General features: G+C 45.5%; 1 protein-coding gene across 1 annotated transcript in view; it reads right to left on the minus strand.

Moving 5' to 3' along the window:
- Nucleotides 1–17,596, minus strand: part of LOC135401065 (glutamate receptor ionotropic, kainate 3-like) — a 162,197-nt gene extending 144,601 nt beyond the window's left edge. Inside the window, exon 1 of the mRNA XM_064633205.1 lies at nt 17,001–17,596. Coding sequence (XP_064489275.1) covers nt 17,001–17,118 — 118 coding nt within the window. The 5' untranslated portion in view covers nt 17,119–17,596. The remainder of the gene's footprint in view (nt 1–17,000) is intronic.
- Between the last annotated feature and the right edge of the window lie 9,685 nt (nt 17,597–27,281).

Genomic DNA, 27,281 nt, shown 5'->3' on the forward strand with positions numbered 1-27,281 from the left:
CACATGAAGCAAGCCACAAAGAGCAAAATGAACGGCGTCCTCGTTCACTAACGAGCGGTGTACAAGCCTTTCAAGCACCTGAAAAACGCAGAAAGAAAGGGCGCTAAGCGGGCTGAACTGTTTATTTGTATTAGCATTATGCCACTTTCTGGTATCGTGCGACATTAAAAGAAAGAAGACGAGGTGGGGCAAAGACAGACACCACGACGATGCCAATGAATAATGTACCGCTGGGGGACAGCGGCAGATGACAAAGCGATTCCAGCTGCTGCTTCCAGTACGCTGTCGGCAAAGTGCGTTGCTTCCATGATGTATACACTGACAATAATAAGAGCAACTAAACTTCGGGTCGAGTTAACTCCCACATGTCAACTCCGCCCACAAATCTAAGGACGTCCATGACTGGGTTAAGTGAGCGCATGACGTCTCCGAGTCACAAAGTAGTGCGAGTGTGTACCAAGTTAGCCAATGTTAATTTCGAACTTCAGTTGCCGCTGAGATGCCGTTTAACGTGAAAGTCTAGTCAAAAAATAGAAAACGTGTTGATTTTGCGCTTCGGCTCCGTGGAATACCATCGTAACGTAAAGTGACTCTTTATTGGTAACGAGAACTCATCCCTTTTATATTTTTTTAATAACGACTAACGTACGACGTTGCTTTTTTGCAAAGTAACGGCCTCCGCCTGCGCGCATGCGCGTGAATACGCGTTCTGCGCTCCAAATCAGACTTCCTCTAAACACGCACGAATGGCTTTATTGTCCATATAACTGCCTTCTCAATTTACGTTTCGCTTCGAAAAACGAAAAAAAAAAAAAGAAAGGCTATACCACTACACACGGTTTACATCAACATTTCAACACGACTTCGTAACGACGTAACAACCGTACACACACAATAATCAACTGCTGCCGTACAATCATAAACGCTCACCAATCTCCCATTTTCCGATTCTTCGTTCACGTCAGAGATTGCAGGCCGTCACTTCTGCAGTTACGAGTCATCGGAGCAACTACAAACTAAAAAGGTTACCCTGCTCCATCTGGTGTCGCATTAATCTTTGGCGTGCGCTGCCACAATGGTTTGGGCCGTGCACAAGGCTGCACGGAACATTAAGACAACCTGGCGTGTATAGCGGGTCTCCTCGTGTGCTTCGATCTGTTCTATACGGTCGTAAGATCGTGCAGGCCGTCTGTTTAATCGTGTCTAACGTTCTATTGCCATCTGCACTGTTCTGAAGAAAGCGGCCTCCTGATAATGCATACCAACATGGATCCACGCCCTTTGAAGTCATGCGCCGTCTGCACTGTCAAAGAGAGACCATGCGAAGCGTCTTGTATCATGTAAAACTGCAATAAACGGAAGTATAAGCTGATAAAATAAACTGAAATAATGATGAAAACATACCTGGGTAAATTACTTCTAAATTACGTTACTTCAGTTAGAATTTAATTACATTACTCATTATTGCAACTGAAATGTAATGGAATTACATTATAATTACTACGAAAAGTAATGACATTATAAAGTCATTACTGCGAGTTTAATCGTAACGATATTGAGGATATGGAAATTCATTGTCAGAGAACAGTACGTTGTAAAAACAAAACATATTTTATTCTGTGCCGATTGCGTGCGTCACCGTTCATAGTGGGCGTTGGAATTCTTTTAACTCGCCAGTCGGCCACTCTCTTTCTGCCAAGTGCCAACACAGAACACATACTCGATTCTTTTGTAAAAACTAAAAAGTAATGAGTAATGTTATTAAAATTACTGCCCAAATGTAATTAAATTACATTACAAATTACATAATGTCAAAAGTAATGCATTACATTACAAATTACCAGAAAAAGTAATTCATCACTATAATTTTATTACAGTAATGATATTACTACGCAGGTATGGATGAAAATAAGGTTTACTCGTTTCTTCTGATTTATTGGTTTCACTTTTTTGTTTACGCTCTTTAATAGGGCTGGACTCATATTGTGGCTTTTATGCCCTTGTGCTCTGAAATCATCTGGCCGTATATAAGGGCATCGAGTCATACCAAGGACAAGAATTTAACATTATTGTGCACCCATCATCTCATAGCTTCACCATCTCATATCTCGTACTAACTTGCGTCACAACAAGTTACTAACCAGTTAATAGCCACAAGTTAAGTGGCAAATCTCCTCATTCAACGCCACTACATGTATTTGTTATTGTTGTCGTTTTCTTTGCGTGCACACGATCGGGATTTTTTCACCTGAGGTATTCCTTCTTCTTTCCAGTCTCTTGCCAATTCTCTTTCTCAAGAATGTGGGTTTTTTACGTTACCTCATCCATACTACTTTTTATATGCCATTACTTAGCGTCTGGTCGCGTACGACCAGCTGCTTCCAGTACGCTGTGAACTATAACTATACGCTGTGAACTATCATTTGAGTTCTTGTCTTTCTCTATTTCCTTTTTCCCCCAAATCTGCAAAGTCAGACAAGGGGGCGCTGGGTAGTTCTTGGCGAATTTTGCGGCTTCAGCAATGCTATGTACAGCGTCCCGCTTAATTCGGTTCTTCTCGGTTCTTCTCGCTTTTTCTGTTTTTCTTTTTTCTTCTTTTCTTTTACTGAGACGTAGGTTCACGCATAATGAGTGCATGAGTAAATTGAAGTCGCCTCATCACACACTCTGGAATCCGTAAAACGAAAGCAAGTTGGAGATGGTAAAAATAAAATAGAGCCACAAGAAAAGCTTTCGTTGAAGATAAATGTACCTTCCATTTTCACGCTGCTCCAAGAAAAAGGAGACGGGAAAAAAAGCGCCTTTCTCTTGAAGCGACAGACACAAAAAAATAATAACAAATAAAGTTCTACTATTGCATCTGGTACTCCTATTTGCATTTTCGAGTAGACTGCAGAGACACGATAGACGGATAGAGCCTATTTACAGCCTCTCTCCATTTTCGTGAGGGCCGCCGCTGCTTTGCGCATTACATTACTTTCGTTGTTCTTCTTTGTTTGTTTGTTTGTTTGTTTGTTTGTTTGTTTGTTTGTAAAGAAAAAAAAACGACATGGCACGCATTCAACGTAACCGTATAAGACCGAGGAATTTGCACGTTCTGTGACGTTATTTAAAATGTCTTATTTGTGTCGATATTGCTGAATTCTGTGTACAAGAAACAGCAATCTGGAAACTGCTCAGGTAATGAACGATACTTTTCGTACTACGCGGCTTGCACAATTAAAGGGAGCTTATCACATGGAAGACCTCTTGCACCTCGATCTGCACCGCGCATAATACCTTGTGGTGCTCGTTGGAGAAGTCATTCGCCGTATAACAACATGAACAGCGTTCGATCAGCATGCATGGTACGAGAAACAGGCAGCAAAGTACACGTTGTATTGGGTTGCAAATGTCGGAACGACATTTGCCAGAATTCTAGAGTGGAAGATGCGCGAAACGTCATAGCTTTCTGCCGCCACGTGAGCGCGAGCAGTCAACATCGTGTTTTTCGTGCTCTTCCGTAGAGGACGACAGGGCCGATAGTGTCGTCTGCTATATGCGCCGGGACCATGCGAAAGTACCGCCTGGTGGTGCCTTCACATAACGACATTAAAAACACGACTGGAAAACACATTGCTTTCATCTCAGAGTCTCTTACACAAGCGCTGAAGAGAAATTAAAACCAGCAACCCTCCATTCCACCGCAATACCCGCCATCTTCCTTCAATTTCGTCTGCCCATCAACTCATGACAAAGAGCCGATTCCATAGCCTCGTTCGGAAATCCAACCTCCTCAGACGAGCGAAGACAGGAGATTCCAGGAAGCAAGATCTCGAACGGACCTCCCGGCATAAATTATCGGCCAAATCAGCGCGTCACTTTGCTCCTTTCATTTCCGCTTGGAAGAAGAACACACTGTGAAAATCGGTTCGGAAGCCAAAAGCTGCGCCAACAGAGGAACGCCAATCGAAACGGCGCACGCAGAAAACGTCATTAGCTGTCCTGTCAGCTCACACGGACCGATCGAAGGTGCATCTTGCTGCGGCACGCCATTCCGAAAAGAACAGAAACGGAGCGAGATGGCTCCGGGTCTTAACCTAATCAACGTAGAATGTGCGACAGGGAGAACACATTCTTTTGTTGCTGTTTTCACGCCAGTTAGCGCCCCATCGTGTATGCTGGAATTATTGCGCGCCTGGGATGTCGATTGTACTCCTTTCCTACTTAATGATGTTGAAATCCACTTTTCATTTAGTCATATCACGGCGCAAGAGACTCTGTAATACCTGGCAGCATGTCCATTGTTGGCTGGTTGGGTGTTAATGAAAACCCTGTTACTGAGCTCCCCACATTATGCGTATACTTCAAGTACGTCTCAGGTAGCATACGTCGAACTACGTTGATAGCTCTTTGGAATAAGGGCATTTGACGAGACTAAATTATTCTTACTAAAACCCTGTACGTGCACGTTAACTGCGCACCATATCTGCAGTGTGCATGACACCCTGAAGCTCTGGTGGAAACCGAAGCATACTGTGGTGTTACTGAGTACCAAACTTGGGCTTCCATGTATTACACCTACAGGGGTGGCATCCAATATGTTGCTCCATAGACGAAAGCGTCCTGGGCGAACGCAGTGCATCCTGGACAGGACCTGGTCGCACGTCACAGCAAACGTCAACGCACACGTGACCTTAAAGATGGCCGCGCCCGTGATCGGTGGCCAAACCGTTTGTAAACAATGCGTTTGTTGTTTCTGTGCGACGTTTTGGAGGTCTCTCGACCGCCGTAAATATTTTTATCCGATAATATGGCGGAAAAACGCGCAGACTTGTACATAAGGCCTCGTACTGCTGCCGACTTCCAAAGATGTAATGACGACCGCTCGTTAAGACGCATTGAGCCGATGCGAGAAATGGGCTACCATGTTGCGGAAGAAGCACCGCATAGTTTACGCTGGCAAAATACGTTCGTCTGTCGGCTTCGTGCCTACAGGAGTATGTCGGCAAGCGGTAAAACAGCATGTAAATAAAGTCACATGACCTCAAAATGACGCTTTTTATGACGTGTGACCAGGACAAGGTGGCGGTTTTGCAAAAAGCACCCGCTTGAGGGTAGTTGCAAAACTGGCGGATTTATGTCACCCCTGTGATTACACCAGGCAGTGAAACTTCACGATTCCTTTCTAGAAAGCTTGTGCCGAACGTATGTAGTTCACTTATCTGCCGCAATAGAGCTCGTTGCATGACCCAAATTGGTGGCGATGTCGATTGATGACGGAATGTTATAACGCGGTAATAACTATGGGTCTAACGTCGCGAGACAACTGCTATCAAGATATATAACACTTATATTCGCCAACATAATGTCCTCTAACACAACCGCTACTAATGGTCCTGCTCTACCGGCTCATCATGTGGTCTCCTCAGCCGACATTCAAATATCTAAGGTCACTACGGCATTTCTACAAAACAGCACGGGCGAACCTAAGCCATCCTCGCACTCTACCACACAACACGTCATGAAACTCGTGCACCTCACAACTATAGGGCAGTAAGGGTCGCTGTATGCTCCCATGTTCTTCACCACAATAGCTTTCGTAGCACACCAACTAAAACAGCGTGAAAGACGGCGGAACACGGGACAAAATCACCTAGCACATTGAAAGCGCTCCTACGTTTCCTTGAAGAAACGATATCTGATTGACATTTTGTGACACTTTCTGGTCCCTCGTTTGTGACAAGTGTTCCCACTACTTCGGGATATTTGTCTCGCTCCGCCCCAAATACTGGGTTTTCTCCTTTTTTTTATATATTTATTTCAACTAACTGCGGCTAAGTGGTCTGGGGTAGCCAGTCTGACTTTTTCGTGACTTAAATTCCCATTTGTTTTCTTTTTCTATCACATCACATCACATCACCTAGCGTCTTTCTCCAGTATCATTTACATCTTCTAGTCTTGTTCCGTTCATGCGGTCTTCCGCACGCTAGTCATGCATCTCTGCTCTCAGCGAGCACCGCGAAGCACCGAAATCATGCTCTATACGTCATAACCATGCAGAGAGAGAAGTGCGGCCAAATATTTTATCAGATAACAAAAAAAAAAAAGAAAGATTCTCAAACGTCTGCCGTCAACACCGTATAGTGTCTGAAAGAGAGAAGTGAGTGTTACTAGACCTTTGATAACGTGGGTTCCGAAGTAGCGTATCTACCGCACCCAAACAATAAATAAGATTCCAAGTCATTCATACTGCCATTGTTTCCGGTATACCTACCGGAAACAATGGCAGTATGCATGACTCGGAATCTTATTTAACATCACATCAAATCTTAAGCAACAGAGAGTGTTAGCAGACGGCTGATAGCGTCACCGTGTAGGTATCGTACATACTAGAATCGATGACAGCGTGCATGACTCGCAGTCTCATCCGTTGATTGGGCGCGGTATGGATACGGCACTTGATAATGCACATTGTCAACGGCCTAATCGAGAGTGTTAGTAGACCGTTGATAACGTCACCGTGAGGCTTATGTACCTACCGGTACCAATGGCACAGTCCGTTGATTGGGCGCGGTATGGGTACGGCACTTAATAATGCATATTATCAACGGTCTAATAGAGAGTGTTAGTAGACCGTTGATAACTTCACCGTGAAGCTTCCGTACCTACCAGCACCAATGACACAGTCCGTTGATTGGGCGCGGTATGTGTACGGCACTTAATAATGCATATTATCAACGGTCTAATAGAGAGTGTTAGTAGACCGTTGATAACTTCACCGTGAAGCTTCCGTACCTACCAGCACCAATGATACGGTCCGTTGATTGGGCGCGGTATGTGTACGGCACTTAATAATGCATATTATCAACGGTCTAATCGAGAGTGTTAGTAGACCGTTGATAACTTCACCGTGAAGCTTCCGTACCTACCGGTACCAATGGCACAGTCCGTTGATTGGGCGCGGTATGGGTACGGCACTTAATAATGCATATTATCAACGGTCTAATAGAGAGTGTTAGTAGACCGTTGATAACTTCACCGTGAAGCTTCGTACCTACCAGCACCAATGACACAGTCGGTTGATTGGGCGCGGTACGGGTACGGCACTTAATAATGCATATTATCAACGGTCTAATAAAGAGTGTTAGTAGACCGTTGATAACTTCACCGTGAAGCTTCCGTACCTACCAGCACCAATGACACAGTCCGTTGATTGGGCGCGGTATGTGTACGGCACTTAATAATGCATATTATCAACGGTCTAATAGAGAGTGTTAGTAGACCGTTGATAACTTCACCGTGAAGCTTCCGTACCTACCAGCACCAATGACACAGTCCGTTGATTGGGCGCGGTATGTGTACGGCACTTAATAGTGCATATTATCAACGGTCTAATAGAGAGTGTTAGTAGACCGTTGATAACTTCACCGTGAAGCTTCCGTACCTACCGGTACCAATGGCACAGTCCGTTGATTGGGCGCGGTATGGGTACGGCACTTAATAATGCATATTATCAACGGTCTAATAGAGAGTGTTAGTAGACCGTTGATAACTTCACCGTGAAGCTTCCGTACCTACCAGCACCAATGACACAGTCCGTTGATTGGGCGCGGTATGTGTACGGCACTTAATAAGGCATATTATCAACGGTCTTATCGAGAGTGTTAGTAGACCGTTGATAACCTCACCGTGAAGCTTATGTACCTACCGGTACCAATGGCACAGTCCGTTGATTGGGTGCGGTGGATACGGTACTTCGGAAGCCACGTTCTCAACGGACTACTAAAACTGGCCATAAATATAATTTATTTTTATTCCGTCTACTTGAACGCGTTTCTCGTTCGTCAAGGAAAACGCTCTAATGTCATTTTTCTGTACTTCAACTCCTGTTTAAGAAAAGCGGCATGTATTTCTGAGCATAGTTCATGAAAAAGAAAAAGAGTAACAGCCTAGTCGTCGGAGCATTTACGTCGTCAGTTCCATTACAGTTGGGTGAAGCCAATCTCAACGTCAGCGACATCACTGTGGTTCGTGCTTATCCTTGGTCTCTGCGTTCTTTTCGCTTTCATTGTCTGAAGGCACGTTGAGGCTGTTCCCGACAACGACCTTTTTAGAATACGAAGCAACTACCCTAAATTGGTTAGCCTACCAACCCTGTTCAAACCGAGAGAAGGCACATGCAACGCCACAGTATCTGCCATATCTGCAGACGACTGCATTAGGCTTAACCAGGCGAACGTGCCTTTCACCCCGCCGGCCAGAGCCTCTTTTGGCCTAGCCGAGTATTGCTTTCCCTGAAACACTTACTTTGCGAAGGCTTGGCTTCGCTGTTTACGACCATCCACTTGGTGAGATACTGCGGGGGCCATAATTCGCATGCGCCGCGACGCTCCCTCCGGAGGCCACTTTCTCCATATGAGACACAATATCAATCTTCCGCTCCGAGGTGCTGCTTATTTCCAGTTCCTTTTAAAGGAACTACGCTGCAACCAGCGCTAATTACTGGGCATGATTGGGATCAAATGTTTATTTCGCCGTACCATCTCGCACAGCTTACTGGGCGCGATTGGGATCAAATGTTTATTTCGCCGTATCACCTCGCACAGCTTACTGGGCGAATCAAATCTTTATTTCGCCGTATCATCTAGCACAGCTTACTGGGCATGATTAGGATAAAATGTTTATTTCGTCGTATCATCTCGCACAGCTTACTGCTCGTGATTGGGATCAAATGTTTATTTCGCCGTATCATCTCGCACAGCTTACTGGGCGCGATTGGGATCAAATGTTTATTTCGTCGTATCATCTCGCACAGCTTACATGGGCGTGATTGGGATCAAATGTTTATTTCGCCGTATCATTTCGCACAGCTTACATGGGCGTGATCGGGATCAAATGTTTGCTTCCCCGTGTCATATCGCACAATGCTTTGATAAGGCGGCACAATTTCGTTAACATGATCGGCGAAGAAGGGATTGCTCCAAAATGGGGGTGCTGGGATGAGCGAAAGGATAATTTACCGTTTAAAACTAGGTGGAGGGGGAGGAATGCCGTCGTGAGTAAGCGTAGCTCACTCGAAAAGTAGTTGGCGTCAGCGACGGCAATTCTTGGAGCACCCCAAAGCTGTGCCACCTTGTGCCTGTTTCCGGAACCTGTGGTGGTCTTGTGTGTTTTAGTGCGACATCGCCCGCGCACTAAACGCAATGTCACTTTCGTCGCGCGCGCAGTGTGCATCCCTTATTTCCTCGCGCATGCAAGGTGTTAACAAAAATAACTATATAACTATAACAAATAAGTATAATTTTTACTTCCGCATCGATTATTTAACCAAAAAGATGTTCCTAGTGAATATCCTTATGTCTCTTATGGCTGATCTTTGCCTCAACCACTTGTGGTTCCATATTAAAAATTAAAAAAAAAGGCGGAAACAATGGATAAAATTACACCGTGGGAGTATTTTCCAGCAAAATAAGCCTCAATTGAATGGAGTGTGCGCTTTCGCATACTCCTTGCGGCGGAGCTCGTATTCCTATCTCTTTTCCGCAAAAGCAACCAGCAGACAAATACAGATGGCGTACGCAGACGCGTGCTGGTAATTAGATTGCATTTCTCATTCCTGTCTGTTTATCCCGTCGTTCAAAACGAAAAAATATCCGCGTGGAAGCGCTGGTTAAATAGGGCACGGCGCTGGATATGTAGAACACAATCTTCATTTGAAAGGGGCATCTGCGCCGCACTTGAAGCTGTTATTAACGTACAAGGCGATGAAACAGGGTTGCCATGGCAGGATTAATTTCCCGAGTGAATGCTTTGTGCCAAATTGCATCGGGTGAGCTTCCTTGAAACGCGTCGTTATTGTTATACAAATTTCGTTAAGTTCCCTTTGGCGCATTTGTTCCGTTGCTGTGCTTCCCTCTATGTTTTGTTCGACATATGTTATTTGCACTCGATACAATGACAAAACTCGTTTAGTACGGGGCTCATTACGATATTTTTTCTCTGAACATTACAAACGCACACTTCGTTCAAAGGGTGGATTCAATGTGATTTTTACAGCGCAGCGGCGTCACTGCTTGCGGCATGTCCTCGCGACATCCTTCTTCATTCGTTGCCCTATACAACCTTTCAGGAATACTTACTGGGCCTCCAAATCAGATAGACTCTCATCCTATCACTATGACAAAAATTACTTGTTCCACGCACAAATCCAGCCTGCTAACGCTCTGCCCTAAAAGCATTGCTAACCTTATGGGCCAACTTCCATTCAATAAATATATATTCCGCCCCCCCTTATGGGCAACGTGTAGTGCTTCGATCCTCACTCATTTTATTTCCTAGCCAGAGTTGCTTCGCGGCGCTAACACGAAATTAAAAAGAAATATTTAAAAATTATTTCTACCAAATTACTGCGCGAGACGGGCTAGAACATCGCCTGTGCTGATGATTTCATCAGTGATGAAATACGCCAACGATCATCATCGAAATAAAGTTGTTGTTGCTGTCAAAAGGTAGAGTATATTTATAAGCAACAACAACAAATAAATGGTGGCGACGGCATGGGATGTTTCATTCAGTCAGTGAAGGTGATGGGGACAATTCTAACTCAACTGCAGTTGAGGATGTCCCGTGGACTTGCCAGATGTAAGAGGGAATTTGGTAGATGTAAGGGATATTCCATATTCAATGACTGTCAACTATTGAACATACACTTGTAACGTCTCAACGCGCAACCAATGTGGCCAACGCAATATGGTAATTTCTTGTCTCCAATTTAATGATTGAAGGTTGTGACACATTGTCTCGCAGGCAACAGGAAGCACTTATCTGAGCACTGCAGTGAAGCAACTCTCCAAACTGGGATTTGAACCGTCACTTGCTGTACATGAATATTTTTTATTCCGTGTCAGCGCCGCGAAGCAACTGTGGGTATGAGCGGCGTACACATATGGACAGGTGGAGAGAGGACAGCAGGAAGGAGTGCGGGACAGTGGGGTTAGCATGCGTCTTGGGCCGACTTCAGGGGAAACTGTGCCGACATTCGTCTGGAAAGTCTCCGGAGAACCCAGGGAAAACCTCAGACAACATGAATATAAGCTATTATTTCCCTTGGACATTAATCAGGTATCTAAATACCAGAACCTGTGAAACTGATCCACAACACAGCAGCGTAGAAAGCATAGACGACGACAGCGAAAAAGACAGATTTCTCTGAACACAGTGCACATGTGGGTGTGATGTGATAGAAAAAGAAAAAAAAAATTAGGATTTAAGTCACGAGAAAATCAGACTACACAGTGGTAGAGATACCACACACAAATGATATCTCCACAGTGATGGAGATATCAGTTGTGTGCTTCATCTTTCCCGGTGGTTCCGGCCAGTTCAAAGCTGGACGATCTGCAGATATGCTGCAGGAACTATAATATGACTTTATGTTGTACCACCATATTTTATTAATTGATTGTGTGATCTCTAATATCCTGTCTACACATACAGTATTACCGGTTTTTGCGTCTATATACTCTCAGACTCGGAGCCACACTCCGTCGTTCTCTGAAAAGTGGCTAATCCAGCGATCCGTCCGAGGTGAGCTGGAGCAAGAGCCTCAAGTTGGGCACCGACATTTCGCCCAATACCAGAGCCGTCCCTGTTCGAAATCTCGTCGGCTCCCGACGTTCAGTTCTTTGTGGTGTGACGTAAGAAGGTGCCACCGAAGCAGAGGGTTTCCATATTGTGACTGAAGAAGAGGGGGGGGGATATGTTTATTATATAGAAAAAAAAAAAGAGTGAAAGGAAGAAGAGGTTGAAACACGCGACATGGGTATAGAAATACGATAGAATATAATTTTAAGCAGTTTTACGCATGTTGGGGCTGGTTTTCTTTCTTCGTTGAAAGGACCCCTAGGGGGTAAGAATGGGAAACCATCATTTCCGGAGGAATCCCGAGTGTACACGTAAATTTTCTACACTTTCTACGCGTCAGTATGCGTTAGTTATTCGTCACATTATACACAATATGCGACAAGCGTATCGACCTTGTACGCATAACGAAAAACTTTGTCTAGGTCCTTGTGCTTTGTCCTGCTTAAGTATGACAGTGCCGTTCTACGAACTCCTCGTTTGTGAGTCTTCGTGTCAACTTACTCGTTCGTTGTCTTTCGTCATGTCCTCAGACTGAAGGAAATGCTGCTCACCTCACAAACTACTCCTTTTGACAACACGCTCACATCGACCGTACTCGGCGCATCATCTACGCGAAGCCATATTAAAACACGCTAAACTTCCCAATACCAAATTCCCCACGACACGAATTACGTTTACTGCGGAGCATTTATTCCTTCAGTTTGCGTAGAAGCGCCCTTCCGGTGGCTGTGGTGGAACAGAAGCTCCCATCCATCTACACATATCCCGCTGTTTTAACCATTCGCGGGCAGGCTAAGCACGAACCGACAATATCAAAGATGTATCCTACGATCCCAGATAACACCGTTGTCTCATACGATTGACAGGTAATGTTCCTTTAAGCGCTTTCCCCGCTCCATCTGTGCCAGCTGCGCCGCCTAAGAAAGAAAGCCGTGTCCACCCTGACACACATACGTTGTGTCTCTTCCCTCTACCCACCACCCAATGTTTTATTGATTTTCAGGAACAAACCACACCGAGGGATTCCTAACGCACAAATAAAGAACATCGTTTCCCGACGCGGGGCCTCGAAGGATACGATACACTCAGCAAGGGCTCCAACCAAGCGCGGATTGAGTGAAACAAAGAAGCACGACGGAGAGAGAGAGAGAGAGAAAAAAAAAGGCTTGCAAGAACGTTTAGACTGCCATATTCGCGGTCATAAATAAATTACAAGGAGACCGAGACAGATGTGAAATATGGGATGCTGTCGTACGTGAAATTGGGAACGCGGTCACGAAGTTTCACTGTTGTCTTTTTTGGACTCTTCGTACAATCTTGGCATCTTTGATCTCTGGAGAGATGTAAGGAGAAGGTGGACATGAGAAAGAAGGGGAAAAAAAACAGAAAGAGCTGCACGTTGAAACGTCAGACATAGCGTGTTCAACTCTTTCTCTGATTTCTCGGTAATACGATCAGCTGTAGTGGCGCGCTTGCTCTCTCTCTCTCTTTTTTTTTTTTTTTTAGGTGGAGGAATTTGCAGAATACTTCGGAGTTTGATCCACTGGTACGTACAGCACCATATATCATTTTTTACCCCCTTTCCCTTCAGCGTGTAAAATGATGTCTTTGTAAATAAAGGCCCTTTTATATGACGCGGGTTCCCAACTGGTAGTGAGTCCTCCTAACTGCGACGAACCTCTCCACATATTTTTACTTTACATTCGCCCCCCGCCCCTCCCTCAACTGGAGGATGTCATATCAGAGTTGAAAAAGGTGTCAAAGCACCCACATGAAACGGAGTTTCAAATGAAATGCACACACCTGAAATGGTGTTCCCTGCAGAATACGCCCTATGAACCTTGTGCTTATTGTATAATACACCACTCACACTACCCACACCGCAACTCACCTCACACCAGAAATGGCAAAGACGTTAGGGCAAAATGTTTATACACCAGAAAAGTGTTTTATTAAAAAGCATAGCACTCTTCGGATCCGGACAAAGCACAATGTTACGACGGTTTCCGTGATCGTAATAAGAATATTCGCGCCTCGGAAATTATATCCCCCTTTCTCAGTTGCAGGTCAAAAAGGTGGCTCTCTGTCTGGAGAATAAACAGCTAACAGAACCCACAATAGTATCAGAGTATTAAAATGGGAACCGCCAACGTGTTCTCCCTGCCGAAGACTAAACCGCTAACACGACCCGCAGCATTAAAGGATTGCCTTCCACGCGTGCGAGGGAGGGACGTGCCAAGCTGACGCCCATGTCCCTTCTACGCCAGAAGGGCAGGACGCAGAACATTGGGAAAACAGCAACAACAACATAATTTTGAGATGATGAATGGGAAGTTTCATCGCCAGAAGTGCATGATGCTCTACAGCAGTGCTGGTGGTGATGTGGGGAAGAACATTTGGAAGACATATAGGGTTTATTCACACGACGTCATCCGCAGGAGGGAGCCACTGTCGCTAGCAGATTTGCGGCCATAATGTAGGTCCCTCCTGTTTTGACTGTCCAGTTTCACGCACATCGCATTCACCATACATTTAGTATTTCTGTTATTATTTCTATTTCAAGTCATTGTACTGTGTGAATATTATTTGTACCATATTCATGTCACTTCCACGTTTTTAACTTTGACAAACCTCTAAATAGCATATGGCAGCGAAGGAAAACCGGAACCAAACTTCGATGGACCTACATCATGGTTGCGATTTTGCTTTCTCGAAGCTGGTGCCCTCTGGAGGGATGACGTCAGTGAATAAACTCTATAGGCTAGTTGCGTAAATATTACGAGGTGATAATATCAGTTGTGGCGTGCTGAGATTTTAAAACGCTAATGATGTGGCTACGTCAGGATGTGGCAAAGGATTTTTCAGGACAATATAGGACTCCGGTCCTCACTGTAAAGACCTCCATTCTATCTTGCCAAAATTACCGCTAGTAGTGGGGTAGAGTATCGCGTAGGTGATGGGATATCCCGGTCATCATCAAAATAAAGTTGTTGTTGTTGTTGTTGTTGTTGACAATATAACATATCTGGGGCACTCAATGGCTCGCCAGTTTAGCCTCTGTTGCCACCATGAAAGACATGTGAGCTGAATGAAATAATTATTCGTCTTCGATATAATAAATAGAGACAAGTGTCCGAAATTGTTCCTGTGGCCTCAGGTGCAAACCTGTGAGAGTGACGCAAAATTTCCGGAAATTTTGAACTGCTGCAAAAAGAAAAGTTTTTCTTTTATGTTTGTTTTCGGGAAAACTGGAAAACAAATTTCACTACAGCGTGGCTTAGATTTATTAGCGAACAATGCATAGTGTAATATGATTTGTTATCTTTGTTATCTTCTTTACCATGCACATAAATATGAAACATAACACGTGAGGTTAATGTAACCATTAATGCAAGGCGTGAATAGAAGTAGCAAACGAATAGAGTTATGTTATGTTATGTTATTGTTATGTTATGCAGATGCAAAATTCCCGGTAACTGTGACTTACTGAAATGTCTCACTCAGATTTTCTCTTGAGGAAGATTCGCGAAAAAAAAATTGTGGAGATCAAGTAACTTTTTATTGTTGTCAAGATTCATGAGGGTATGTTCGTTCATCGTATATATAAAAAGTAGAATATATTTTATTTGAAAAACAGGGTACGACAGACAAGCTCATGTTAAAAAGGTAGGAACAGCAGTTAACTGGAATAACTAAACAGGCAATTTTGACCTCGTTAATGCGTTATATTTTGTCAGAACCTTTTTTTTGGGGGGGGGGGGAGAGAAGATTGGAAACTTTGGGCAATTTTTTCGAAGCCGAGAGAAAAACTGAAAAAGAACGGTAGCTAGCTGATATGGTGGGGGTGATGGCGACGACCACAGTTTATTGGCCTCACAATTGTGTCCGTGTGTAGCTTGGTCAGGATGGTGGTGCGTACAGCTTGTCCTCGTTGACCTCGTAATTGTAAGCAGCTTAAGGACTATCGATGGAAGGTGAGATGAGATGGTGAGGAGAGGTGAGGGCACCCATTAAGATCGATTGATGGTTTACCGGTACTCCAAGCCCAATTCTAAGCTAATGTTCCTTTGAAATGCCTTTCATCGCCAGGAGCCAACCAATGGCGGTAAACATCATAAATAGATCATGCATTTCAACGAAAGAAAAAGAACTACACCAGGAATGCTCGCGAAAAGAATCATAGACTTGTATTCTGCACTAAAGTACACACTTTTATAATCTTTTATGAAAGAATGGCAGTGTGTTTGTTTGTTCGTAAGGATAAAAGAATGGCAGTTGATGAAAAAGGTGCCATTCATTCTATGGTCCATTGCCTTAGCTATACTACGACGTTATCATATTGTGCTTTCTGGAGAATGTTTTCACATTGTAATGTATGCGAGAAGAAATGAAGAACGGGTAAATCAGGTGATGGGATTATTGACCGAAAAGGACTATAATTCCAGCTATAGTAACAGGTGCGACCGCGTTATTGATCCCCAGACAAGTATGATTTTTACATGCACACTGTCACGAATGAGACAGAAAACGCTGACTGATATGATTCCCCATTTCATAACAGTAATGTAAAATGACTACGGCGCCGACGCGATGCAGATGTGTCGCTGGTGCGTCGGATGCTGAGGCTACATTTCTAGCACGTGCTTCCGAGTACATGTATCAGCGCTGCTCTTTCCAACCGCTGTATCGGAGAAGGAGGCAAAAGTGAGTTTCAAGAAGTACTTATGGTACCGTAACTAAGATGCCTGGTGAATGAGATTTTAAAACGCTAGTGAGTGGAACATTGCTCATTAGTGTTCCACACAGATGGTTGTCTGCCTATCTTGAACATCATAGGACGTACACGATATATGGGAACTATACACAAGAAATATCTTCTTGCGCGGTCGCATTCGTTTCCCGCCTATAGAACTACAATCTTTTCAAACTCAGGAAATGCTGAAAAAAATGGAGGCCTCCGTTACACATACGGACCATTAATCTGGAGGGCAACGCTTCCCAGAAAGACCTGGCACGTTCCCAAGTACGTGTCTGGAACGTGCTCTGTGTTCCCGTAACCATTCTAGATGTTTCTCTGACTTCTCGCGTAGGCGTGCCCATCACGTATACCATCTCTGTCCCATTCATGAAAGGCATACAGTCAAACCTCCCAATGCGGACACCTAGACAGACGCTCCCTTATACTGCAAACATTGGATTTCCCCCGGCAGGCTTCAACTCCCTCACCTCAATACCTGTCGTGTACGGACACTTCCAACTCAAGCGGACAGGAACCATGGTCCCACGGGTGCCCGTTATTGGAGAGGTTTCACGACATTCGGCGGAAAGTGACACGGCAAATTTGAGGGCTGAACGACAGTATAAAGCGCACTCACCGACTTTTATTACCGGCGGCAGTGCTTCGCAGCCTCGCCACGCCGACACCCAGCAGATGAACAGCAGGAGGCGACATTCCTGTCTCCGAAGCTGCAGCATGGTCCACCGTCCCGTCATATCCCAACCATGACCCAAAAGGGAGTCAGCCCCAACTGACACAGTTGGTGCTGATCACGAAGCAGGAGCCACCATCATCTCTTCAGTCACTTCACATACGACAAACACTAGGCGCCGAATAGTACACTACGAAGAGAACGTTCCGGCAGGCACGAGGAACCGGTCAAAAAATGGACGGGAAGGCTGCGGGGAAGGGAGCCGTCTGTGCTGTGGTGGAGGCAGTCAGGGGGTTCGCTGGAAGTCAGGTCACGGAAAAAATGATGCCGGTGATGCCTGGGTCGGTCGACGTCAGGGTAAACAGGCACACGAGCGACGGGTCGAGATGATGTGTGTTGGGGGAAATGGGGTTCTGTATTGCCGGATTGTGGACTGCGGTAGAGCGCGTTTAATATATCCGAGGAGCGCGTCGTCGCTAGCGCGGGACTCGGACGCAGACAACGAGCGCGCGCTCGACGCCTCTCCTCCGATTTTTTTCTTTTTTTATCCGGGAGGATGGTGAAAACAGGGAGAGGGGAAAGGCGTGCAGCGTCTTCCGCGCATGCGCATCGTCGTGCGCTCACGTGGACGGCAGTGGCGCTGCAATCTGCACAAGTACGGAGGAGGACACCCCTTTCCCTCTTGAGAAACGCAAAGTCGGCGAAGCGCGTGCTCAGATGAGGAGGAATTTCGCCTCCTCCCCTTCCACAACAGAAGGGGAAGAGGAGGGTTTACCATCTGTGCGAAGGAGAGAAGGAGGTGACTGCCACAGAAGGGTGGATGGGATAGAGGCACATGGACAGTGTGGTGCATCGTGCAGTACCCTGTTGCGCAAAGGGTGCTGTGAGTCAAAGGCCCACATACGTATAGCTCCCGAAGTGTGATTGCGTAAAATAAAGAGAGGCAGAAGAATAACCTCGGCATGGTGGTGTTCGTGCATAGCTAGACGGAGGCATTGATGGGGCTTCGCGGCGTCCTGCCGTGAAAACTGGAATGCGAGAGAAAGACGCAACGTTCGGCGGCGTTGTCGTGGTGACGGAGTAAATAAGATCGACTCTGCGCTTGTCTTCCGCTTTTACTGCTTTATTTCGGGTGGTTGTCGGATTCATCCTCTTCTCGTGACATTTCTTCCCTACCCTCGTTCTCCTGTTTAGACGGAGCAACCGACGCGAGCCGTGTCGTCGGAAGGATATGTGTTTCGAGAAGGAGATGGATCGGAATGTTATTCGTATTGGAAATACAAGGAGGCGGTAAATCGGTACACGTCCACGTGGTACGCTCACAAGGTGTGTCATCGCGGACGGTCTGATAACCTCAATGAAACAGTATAAGCATAGTGTAACCTAGTAATCGTGCTTCCTATACTATACACGGAGCAATATCGTGTCGTGGTGGTATTGGCGGCGAGACCCTCACTAGGGGCGCCACTGTGCCGTCTCTAGGTGGGGATCCCCGTTTCGGTTTCGTTTCTGTTACTTACAGTAAAAACTGTCATATTGGAATTAAAATGAAATTTACTTGGAACACATATGTCGTTTTCTTCATGAATCACCAGGATATATCAATGCTGGACAGCCCCTAACACGTGCAATGCCTTTATACGCAATGCAATGTGAGAATACTGCCCGGGGACATCCCCACGACAAGGTTCGTTCAGTGAACACCAGGGGGCGACTCACAAACTTCTCGGCGCCAATAGTAGCTATGGTGCAGACCAGGGTTGCGGAATGGGGTCTCCCATTCCGCTCCAATTCCATTCCGAGGAATGGAGATTTGCGATAATTCCATTCCTTTCAATTCCTCGGAATGAAAAGGTATGGTCAGTTCCCACTCCTGGAATGGCTTGGCAACCCAATTCCATTCCCAATTCCAATTCCATTAATTTTCTCAATAAAAGAGAGAGAGAGAGAGAGATTTAATGTGGGACAATAACAACAACAAGTGATAATAACAATTGAGTGTGGTAGTTAAAAAGCTATCTACAGGTATGGGGAGCGATGAGATGGTCCAGGGTGAGAGAGAGAGAGGAGGATGACGATAACAAGGAGGGACCGGTAACCATACTGGCAAGTCCAGCAGTGCTAGAGGAGATTGACATTCCCAAGCACGGAAAAAGCCCAAAGACAAGGTTATTTCACTCTTGACCGTGCAAAGGGTGCGAGGGCAGAAACCAGCACGTTGAAAGCAAAACTGCCACCGAGGCACCCAGACCATTCAATTCCCATTCCTAGGACGGTTTCCGCCATTCCATTTCAATTCCATTCCGGGCTCTGCTAAATCTGGAATGATTCCGGAATCATTTCAACTCCGGAGTGGCAACTCTGGTGCAGGCCGATGACGTCACCGATCAGCAGAGTGTATAAGGGCTGAAGAAACATTGTTGCAAGTCGCCGGTAGTGCACGACAACTTTTACCCCATGGAGAAATGCTTTGTTGTGGTTCAGCTGACTCACATCCAGAGCAGTGACAGGGCACCTTGCGCAGTTGGAAGCCGACCAAATATAAATGAGACACCGCTGCGGACTACCTATATCGAATATACATGTTTATCACGTTCTGATATACTTAGCAAACATGAAAACACTGTAGTGCTCCGAGAGTGTCGTAGGTTACCCAAATCAGCTTTCTAATATATCCGTTCGGTAGCGGTTGCACACGGCGTTCTTCGTTCGAATAAAGTCTTTGTCCGTTTCATAAAAACTGTTATCACAGCGATATCTTTCTCGAGAGGCTTTAATTTCTATAGTCTATCATATATACTTCTTCATGGCTGGGCCGAGCACAGAAGGTTCACGTACCCTTACGAACGACTAACACATACTTCCACTCATTTCTACCCAAAACTTCCTTCGAGTGGAGCAAGCTTCCCGGCTCTATTCCGTCCATTACTGACCCAATTCATTATTCAAGACAGCTCCGTGCGATCACCTTCCCGTGCGCCATAGTAGTTGTTTTGTGTTTCTATATAGTGTCATTTTCCCTTTTGCGTTTTATTTTTTATACGCGCGTACTTCCTTTTGCTGCCCCTCCCTTCCCTAGTGCTAAGTAAGTCCAGAAGATACCCTAAGTAATTAAATATAATGAGAGTCACGCAATGAGAGTCACATTAATGAAGCAGTTGTAATTATACTTTCATTTATCCAAACAAAGTTCCCGGTCACACGGCGCACATAAGCGGGAAAAAAATGCCACTCAAACAGCTTCATGTCCCGTGCATTCGCGTAAACTCCCATCCATGACAAATGGAGTCCACATCTGATTGCGTTAAGGACAACAGAAATATATAGGGAGTGGATAGGGCAATACTTTGAGCTTCAGCGCCAATCTGACATTTGAAGGAGGGCGATAACAATTTCTCCTCACATCTTCCATCATCGTGGCTGGGTCCAAGAACGAATCGATGAAGTAACACAAATCCGCTAACGGCGCAAAGCTGACATTTCATGCGTGGAGAAGGAGATCCTTTCGCGGTGACGGTCCGTGACGGACCGCTTCAAACTCGCGCACCTGAAAAGTGATAGCTCTATGGGCTGCTTGTGTGGCTTCTATAGAACGGAAGGACTGTAGTTTGCTCCCTATAATATCAGTAATATCCACTGCATAGGTACTGCATCTGTAAGCAGCCACGTACGTACACTACATACACTTACCTTTCCCACATTTCATATAATATGGAAGGCAAACTGCGAGTGTTTTGTGGCTAGTGAACAGCAAGCGGACACTGGCACATTTATAGCTTCTTCATACGATCATCCCAAGACTGTCAGCCACTAGACAGTTTAGCTGCAGCTCTTACTTGTATACTAGACTTCCTGAGGTACAACAAACTGCTCGTTGTAAGTGCTGGAAAAAACTTTACTGAACACGCTTCGGTGCATTCCTTCCTCAGAGTGTCATGCTAGCAGCGAATGATACTGTACGGACTTACAAACAGGTGGCTGGGTTTGCTAGGCACATATCTGGAAGTCTGTGCCGTCACATTTGCTGCAAGCGTGTCACTCTGAGGAAGGAATGCGCTGGCACGTGTTCCGTAAACTTCTGTCCAGCACTGTACCTAGATGTATGTATAGAGGTGTCATTAAAACTGTAGTCCGCATTGTAGAAGAATATTGTTCGAAATCGACGAAAAACTTGCACTTTTGTACATGGGAAACAAGAAAAGACTGAAACCGGGTTTGGATGAACAGGAAATGAAATGCGTGCAACGACAGAGAGGCACCTATGAGTATTTAGAGGGGCACTAAGTCGATATAAGAGTAGTGATGTATCAGTTGGAATATGTTCATTTAACTCTGAAACATCTTTTCTTAAATTATGAAGGTCGACAACTACATAGCAGCGCAGTAATAACATTACGCGTTGACTTGCTCCGCCCTCCAAGTTCTCACAACAATAGCAGCGACGTCATTTTGAGTTTTCGAGCGGGCCACCACGTATGTTGCTACATTTTTTTAATAAGCTTTTTTCTTTTCTTCTTTTTTTTTGAGAGCCACTAGTCTACATTCACGAGGAATGTCCTTACACAACGTATTATTTGTACATATTTTGGGGTTGCCTTCACGAACAGAAATAAGATTACTTTATATGCCGCACTTGTTCTTGCAAGTGGTACCCCTCCGCAGCCGCGGAGCCGCAACAATGCGACAGCAAACAGTTTCGGTAGGTTCTCCTCTGCGGTTGACTTTGTGGGAGTTCGGGATTGGTTATGACGCAAAACGTCACTCGGGGATGAGCCTGCCCAACACCACCTAAATGCAGAAGGTCTGCTTATTACGTCCTTTCTCTCCTTGGCTACGCACATAAAGTCAGAATTCGTCTGCTAATGCGTGTCGCCGTTCTGCGAATTCAAGAACTCGCATATGGTTGCAGCTAAGTTGGAACCTGTAGACCTGAATCGGTGGACAGAAGGCGCGACACGCTTTCCAGAAAATCAGTCTTGCGAAAGATATGGGACTGTTTTACGCTTTATTTTAAAGATGTACCATTTAGTACACGGACAATCACTACTCGCAGATGGCGGTGGTTCGTATCCAAGGCTACGAGCGCTGAAAGCACGTTCGTGATTGGCTACCGCCGTTGAAAACACGATCCTGGTTGGCTGTCTCTTAGTCGTTACGTCCCGTCGACGAGTAAGCAGACTCTCTCTATCAAGGTGGTGTTGGCTTGCCCGCGTTTGCTGTAGCCGAATGACGTTCGCTGACGCATTAGACGAAGGGGACAGTTGCGTTGACTTCGCTCTTTGATCTGCTTTTTAGATAGTGAAAGCGCTTGAGTTAGACAAAGTCTTCCACATATTCCAGGTAGAGTGATAGACAAGGTACCCACCTTGTCACCACCTTGTCACCCACAGGAACCCACTCATCATCATTCAAGTAAATTTGCTGTTGTTGTTGTTGTTAAGGTTCCTCCTTCTCACGTGTCTTTCTCATTCGTTGCATTCCTCCCCCACCACAACGAAGACGTGCAAGATATCGTACAAAAATAATACACATAAGAATGTACTGTAACCTGATAAGTCGACCTCCACGAAGCACGCTATGCTACTACGATACACTTTAATCGAGATGTAAACGAGAATATCGGTACCACGTGAATCGTACTTAAAAATTGCTTTGGTGCGCTTATTTCATCTGTCGTTCCAATTTCATTCATTACAGTAAAACCTCGAGACTATAGGGCGAACGAAAACAGACACAATCTCAAAAATATTTAGATGAATAAGTTATCGTTTTTTAGCTTTAATATCCGAGGGATCACGCATCTGATCGCGTTAAAAAACTATTAGCGTCACAATGGACCTCACAGGGCAATGCGAAGTATATGGCATGCATTCAGCTGTGCCCTACACCAAGAAGCCGTTTTCCTTCGGATGAGCACGTTCACAGTGTTTGTCAGCGGACCCTGTTGTCTCGCCTCATTAGAGGGGCCCTGAATGCACACTACGCTGAAGTGGTCACGGTGAAGTCGTCGCGCGGGAAGGTGGCGTCGAACGTGCTCGGTGAGCGTGACAATTACTGGCAATTTGTGTAAACGGAACCTCCGTTAGTGGGAGACGAACGAACACGAGATTTATTTCGTGGTTGATTTTTCCTTAGAACTGATTGGTTGATTAATGTAGAAGGGTGTTTTGCTCTCTAAATAAAGCGACAGAACCCATGCACACACAATGTTGGGCCCATGTTGGCTGGTCATTGGCGATACGGGTTCCATATGCATGGGACCCGTTTCGCCAAGATTTTCCCCATATTGGCTGAAAGTGGGCAATATGGGCCCCATATTGCACACTTTGAGCCAATATTGGGAAAATCCTGGCGATATGGGCCCCATATTGCCCGCGTACACCCCATATTGACTACAGAAAATGGTACGTACCCAGGTTGCACAAATGCCCAAGCAGCACGGCAAGATTGAACGTTGAAGCGTGTGAAATACCCAATTCAGGACATCGTTACATCCAACAACCTCCAGCCGATGATACACATTGTTCGAAACAGTCAACGTACTTGGCAATCCCAATGTAACGTTCGCTAGAATTCGACAACTCAACATTCCACGTTCTGGAAATAACCGCCATCCAAGGTAAATTTACCCAGGTAGCGAAAGCGAGGGAAAAAACCAAATCTGACCCAGCAACACTGTCATCTCCGTGACTCGAGCGATCCTGGGTGTTGGTAGCACAGGTACGGTCGTAAACAAAAAAATATTTACGACGCGCGCATGGGTCTTGGATAAACTAATAGTTTATTCATAATTCAAGTATAGGAAAAGCTATCTGTTGCACCACTAGTACACATATACGACATCATCTACCACCTGAGTACGTTTCCGTATCCTGCTCCACTGCGCATGTGTAGCAGTACGCTCGTTTGTCCGTGGATTCTTTTATTCGTGCCGTGTACCCGTGCATTCTAATGCGGAGTTCGTACACTTTTTGGATTAAACAGGAAGCGACGTTCACATTTCGAAGCGCCAAGATTAACACGTGTGAACAGATGAGTGCTATGCATCCCGTGTTGCTGGCCCCGAGATAAAAATGGTTTCGTCATGGCAAGACCGGCCATGATAGCGTGAGTGCTAGCGAATCAGCTGTGCACCAACGATGCCATGTTTCTCGCAACGGACCCATTATGACCACTCGTTGAAGGAATATAAACAGCTAATCACTACGTGTACGTGTAGGTCTAGGTTAGGATTGGACATTAAGTGAAACTTCCTGTTTATTTGTGGTTATCACGTACCCTTCGTCAAAACCTGTGATAACCGTATGTATTTGGAACTGATATGTGTCACTAAACCTGATGTGATTTATTCTTATCTGTTCTCGTCTGGTATTGCTGTCCTGGGTGACAAATATGGTTTGGTAAGGAAAAGGGGAAGGGTATACAACGCAAACGAAGTACGCGAATGCAAACGTGCCATGGCTAATTATGCACTACCTATTATTCATGCTGCTGACGTCATATGTAACGTCATTTATTTACAAGAGTAGTAGTCCGCGCAACGGATGGATGGCGCTGACAGTCTCTATCATGGCGCCATCTGAAGACGCAGGGCCCTATGGGAGTTTCGCTACCTGTTTATATATACCTTGCGCCATCTTCCTTCGCGATGCCAATGCCAATCGGTCGAGCCGACTGAGAGCGAGCGGGTTGTTTGAGCGAAATCACGCGTCCTACAGCTAATGCGCATGCGCAACAGCTCGAACGGACGTTTCATAGGGCTAAAATGTCGCTGGTTGTTGTAATGATAACGAAAGGGCGGCAGCTCAAGTAAAAAACACAATGTCTGATTGGAAGGGATGACCCTTCTGTAAAGTTAGGTGCTTTCAAATTGCTGCAAGCAGTGTGAATTGCTCTGGCGTATGTCCGTCACCGTCACGAAAGTGTTTCGCTCCTTCGTAGTCTCGGAGCGGGTTGGAAATTTTTTGTTTACAGAATATTCCGATCCAAATGAAGGCTTGTGGCAGGCCTTCCATTTGATGCCAATACACTCTCTGATGGATCTGTGGCATTGGCAGTTCCGTGGGACTGCCTGTGTCCTTCAGCAACGCGGGCGTAGTTCTTCGTTTTTTTTTTTTGTTTTTTTTACTTATGTGCAACGTGGACGAATTTGATCTGCAGAAATAAAAAATCAGATTGAAGTATTATCAGTGGTGAATATTATACAGGATAATGCTTTATTATTACACGGACTCCCCATTGGTGTTATCACAGAAATATTGGCAATATTGGCGCAAGATGGGCTTGCCCATATTGGTCCAATATGGAGCCTGGTTGCACTCCCCATATTGGCCCAATATTGGGAGCCCACATTGGGCCAATATTGGCAACCCATATGGGTCCAATATTGGCGTGCTGCTTGGGAAGGCCAAAAAGGTACAGACAGATGGACCCAGCATAGCGCTGTTTTAAGTGCACATCTAAATGTAATAAAATACCTGACCTTCAAATGAAAAAGTCAGCGCCGCGCTCTTTTTCTTGGTTTAGACAACTCTAACTAGAAATGCCGCCAATGAAGTCAAGACAGTTCCTCATGAACACACATAATTGGAACTGTGACAGACACGCTGATTCCACGCTCTGTGCTTAGTCGCGGACTTCCGTTGGCGCAAAGCCACCAACATTTCGCCATAAAGCTGGAGCCGGCAGCAAAGCCACCGTTGGTTGTAACGTTAACTTTAGGCTACCCATTACAGAACGTGGAAGAACCGTTCCTCTTTCACAAGGCGTGACCATACACCAAATCACTGGCACCGATCGATTTTGATAGATTTGTCTTTGGCACATTCGCTGCCACTCAGCGGCATCACGCTTGATGACAATACCTGGATAGCCTGGACAATACCTGGATAGCAAGCCCCCGCGAGGGAGGCTGACCTTCCTTACCCCCATACTAAACAAACAAACAATACTAGGTCTTGCGTTACGTCCTGAGAGGGATCCCGCAACAAGAGTCGGTTTCAGCACACGGCACGCATATTGTGACGTCGCTCGCGAACGCTGACGTAACTAAGCAACTTTTACATAGGCGCCACACTGTTGGTACCACCGCCCGAGTTTATATCAGCATATATCCGGTAAGGGAGTGGACGGGTTGCAAGGCACTGAAGGGCACCAAAATAGTCACAAGCGACGAGAGATCTCCTCCTTTTTTTTTTCTTTTTCTATCTAACCTAAGCTAATATGACACGCGCACCACTTATCATCTCCTCAGGTATGACGTCATCAAAATAAATTATTGAAACAACACGAAATGACCTAGCACTTTACCGTTCGGCACTTCGGAGTTTCCTGCGCGTCGACGTCGCTGCAGCGACACCACTACGTATCGCATCGTGCGCACCCAGAACAATATATTAGTTCTATTCTTGTGTATTCTATTGCATTTCGGCCTTATTGCAACTACATTGCTCATAGCAGTGAAACCATTGCCATAAGTAAAAAGAGAAGCATCGTCCGCTTACACCGCCAGCGCACATACCCAGCGCGAGAACCGATAAAATTTAGGTCCCTCGGCGACGCTAAATAACGCTTTGGCACCTCCACCAGGACTCATACAACACACACACACACACACACATAACAAAAAAGCATCCGAAGGAGGACAGATCTGAGCTTTATTGACGACAAAAGCGTGGGTTAGCGACGGAAAATACAAAGAGGAAATGAGTTGCAGGTGGCAGAGGCAATTGGGCTGCTTTTGACCAAAGCACAATCCATTCCAGTTAGGTGGTTCCAGCGTATGGTCTGCGATACGTCGCGGAGGAAGAGTAAAGGCAGCCACGGGAGACCTTCCGATCGATATGAGAGACAGCGTGCAGGGTTCAAAGCACAAACGATACGAATGCCACGTCATGAGGGAAGTAACAATACGCATCTCCTGTTCGCTTGTCTGTATACGGCTACATTCTGTTGGATGTTCGACAGACGGCTGAAGAATGCTGGAAGCATGCATCTCAGAATGCTATTTCCAGTGTACAGTTCTGGGCAGAATTCATTACGTAAGCTTTCTCGAACAAAATGGCTTTGACGTCAGTTTCCTGCATCAAAGTGAACTGGCGTGTCCGCCTACTGTTTCCAAGGTTGTCCAGCTGTTCCATGACGCTTGATGTGTGAAAGCACTGAGTGATTTAAAAGTGTTTCCTTTTTTTTTACTTCTAATCTAATCTATCCAAGGTTGCGGGTTCG

This window comes from Ornithodoros turicata, chromosome 7, assembly GCF_037126465.1.
Source record: "Ornithodoros turicata isolate Travis chromosome 7, ASM3712646v1, whole genome shotgun sequence".
Classification (NCBI taxonomy): domain Eukaryota; kingdom Metazoa; phylum Arthropoda; class Arachnida; order Ixodida; family Argasidae; genus Ornithodoros; species Ornithodoros turicata.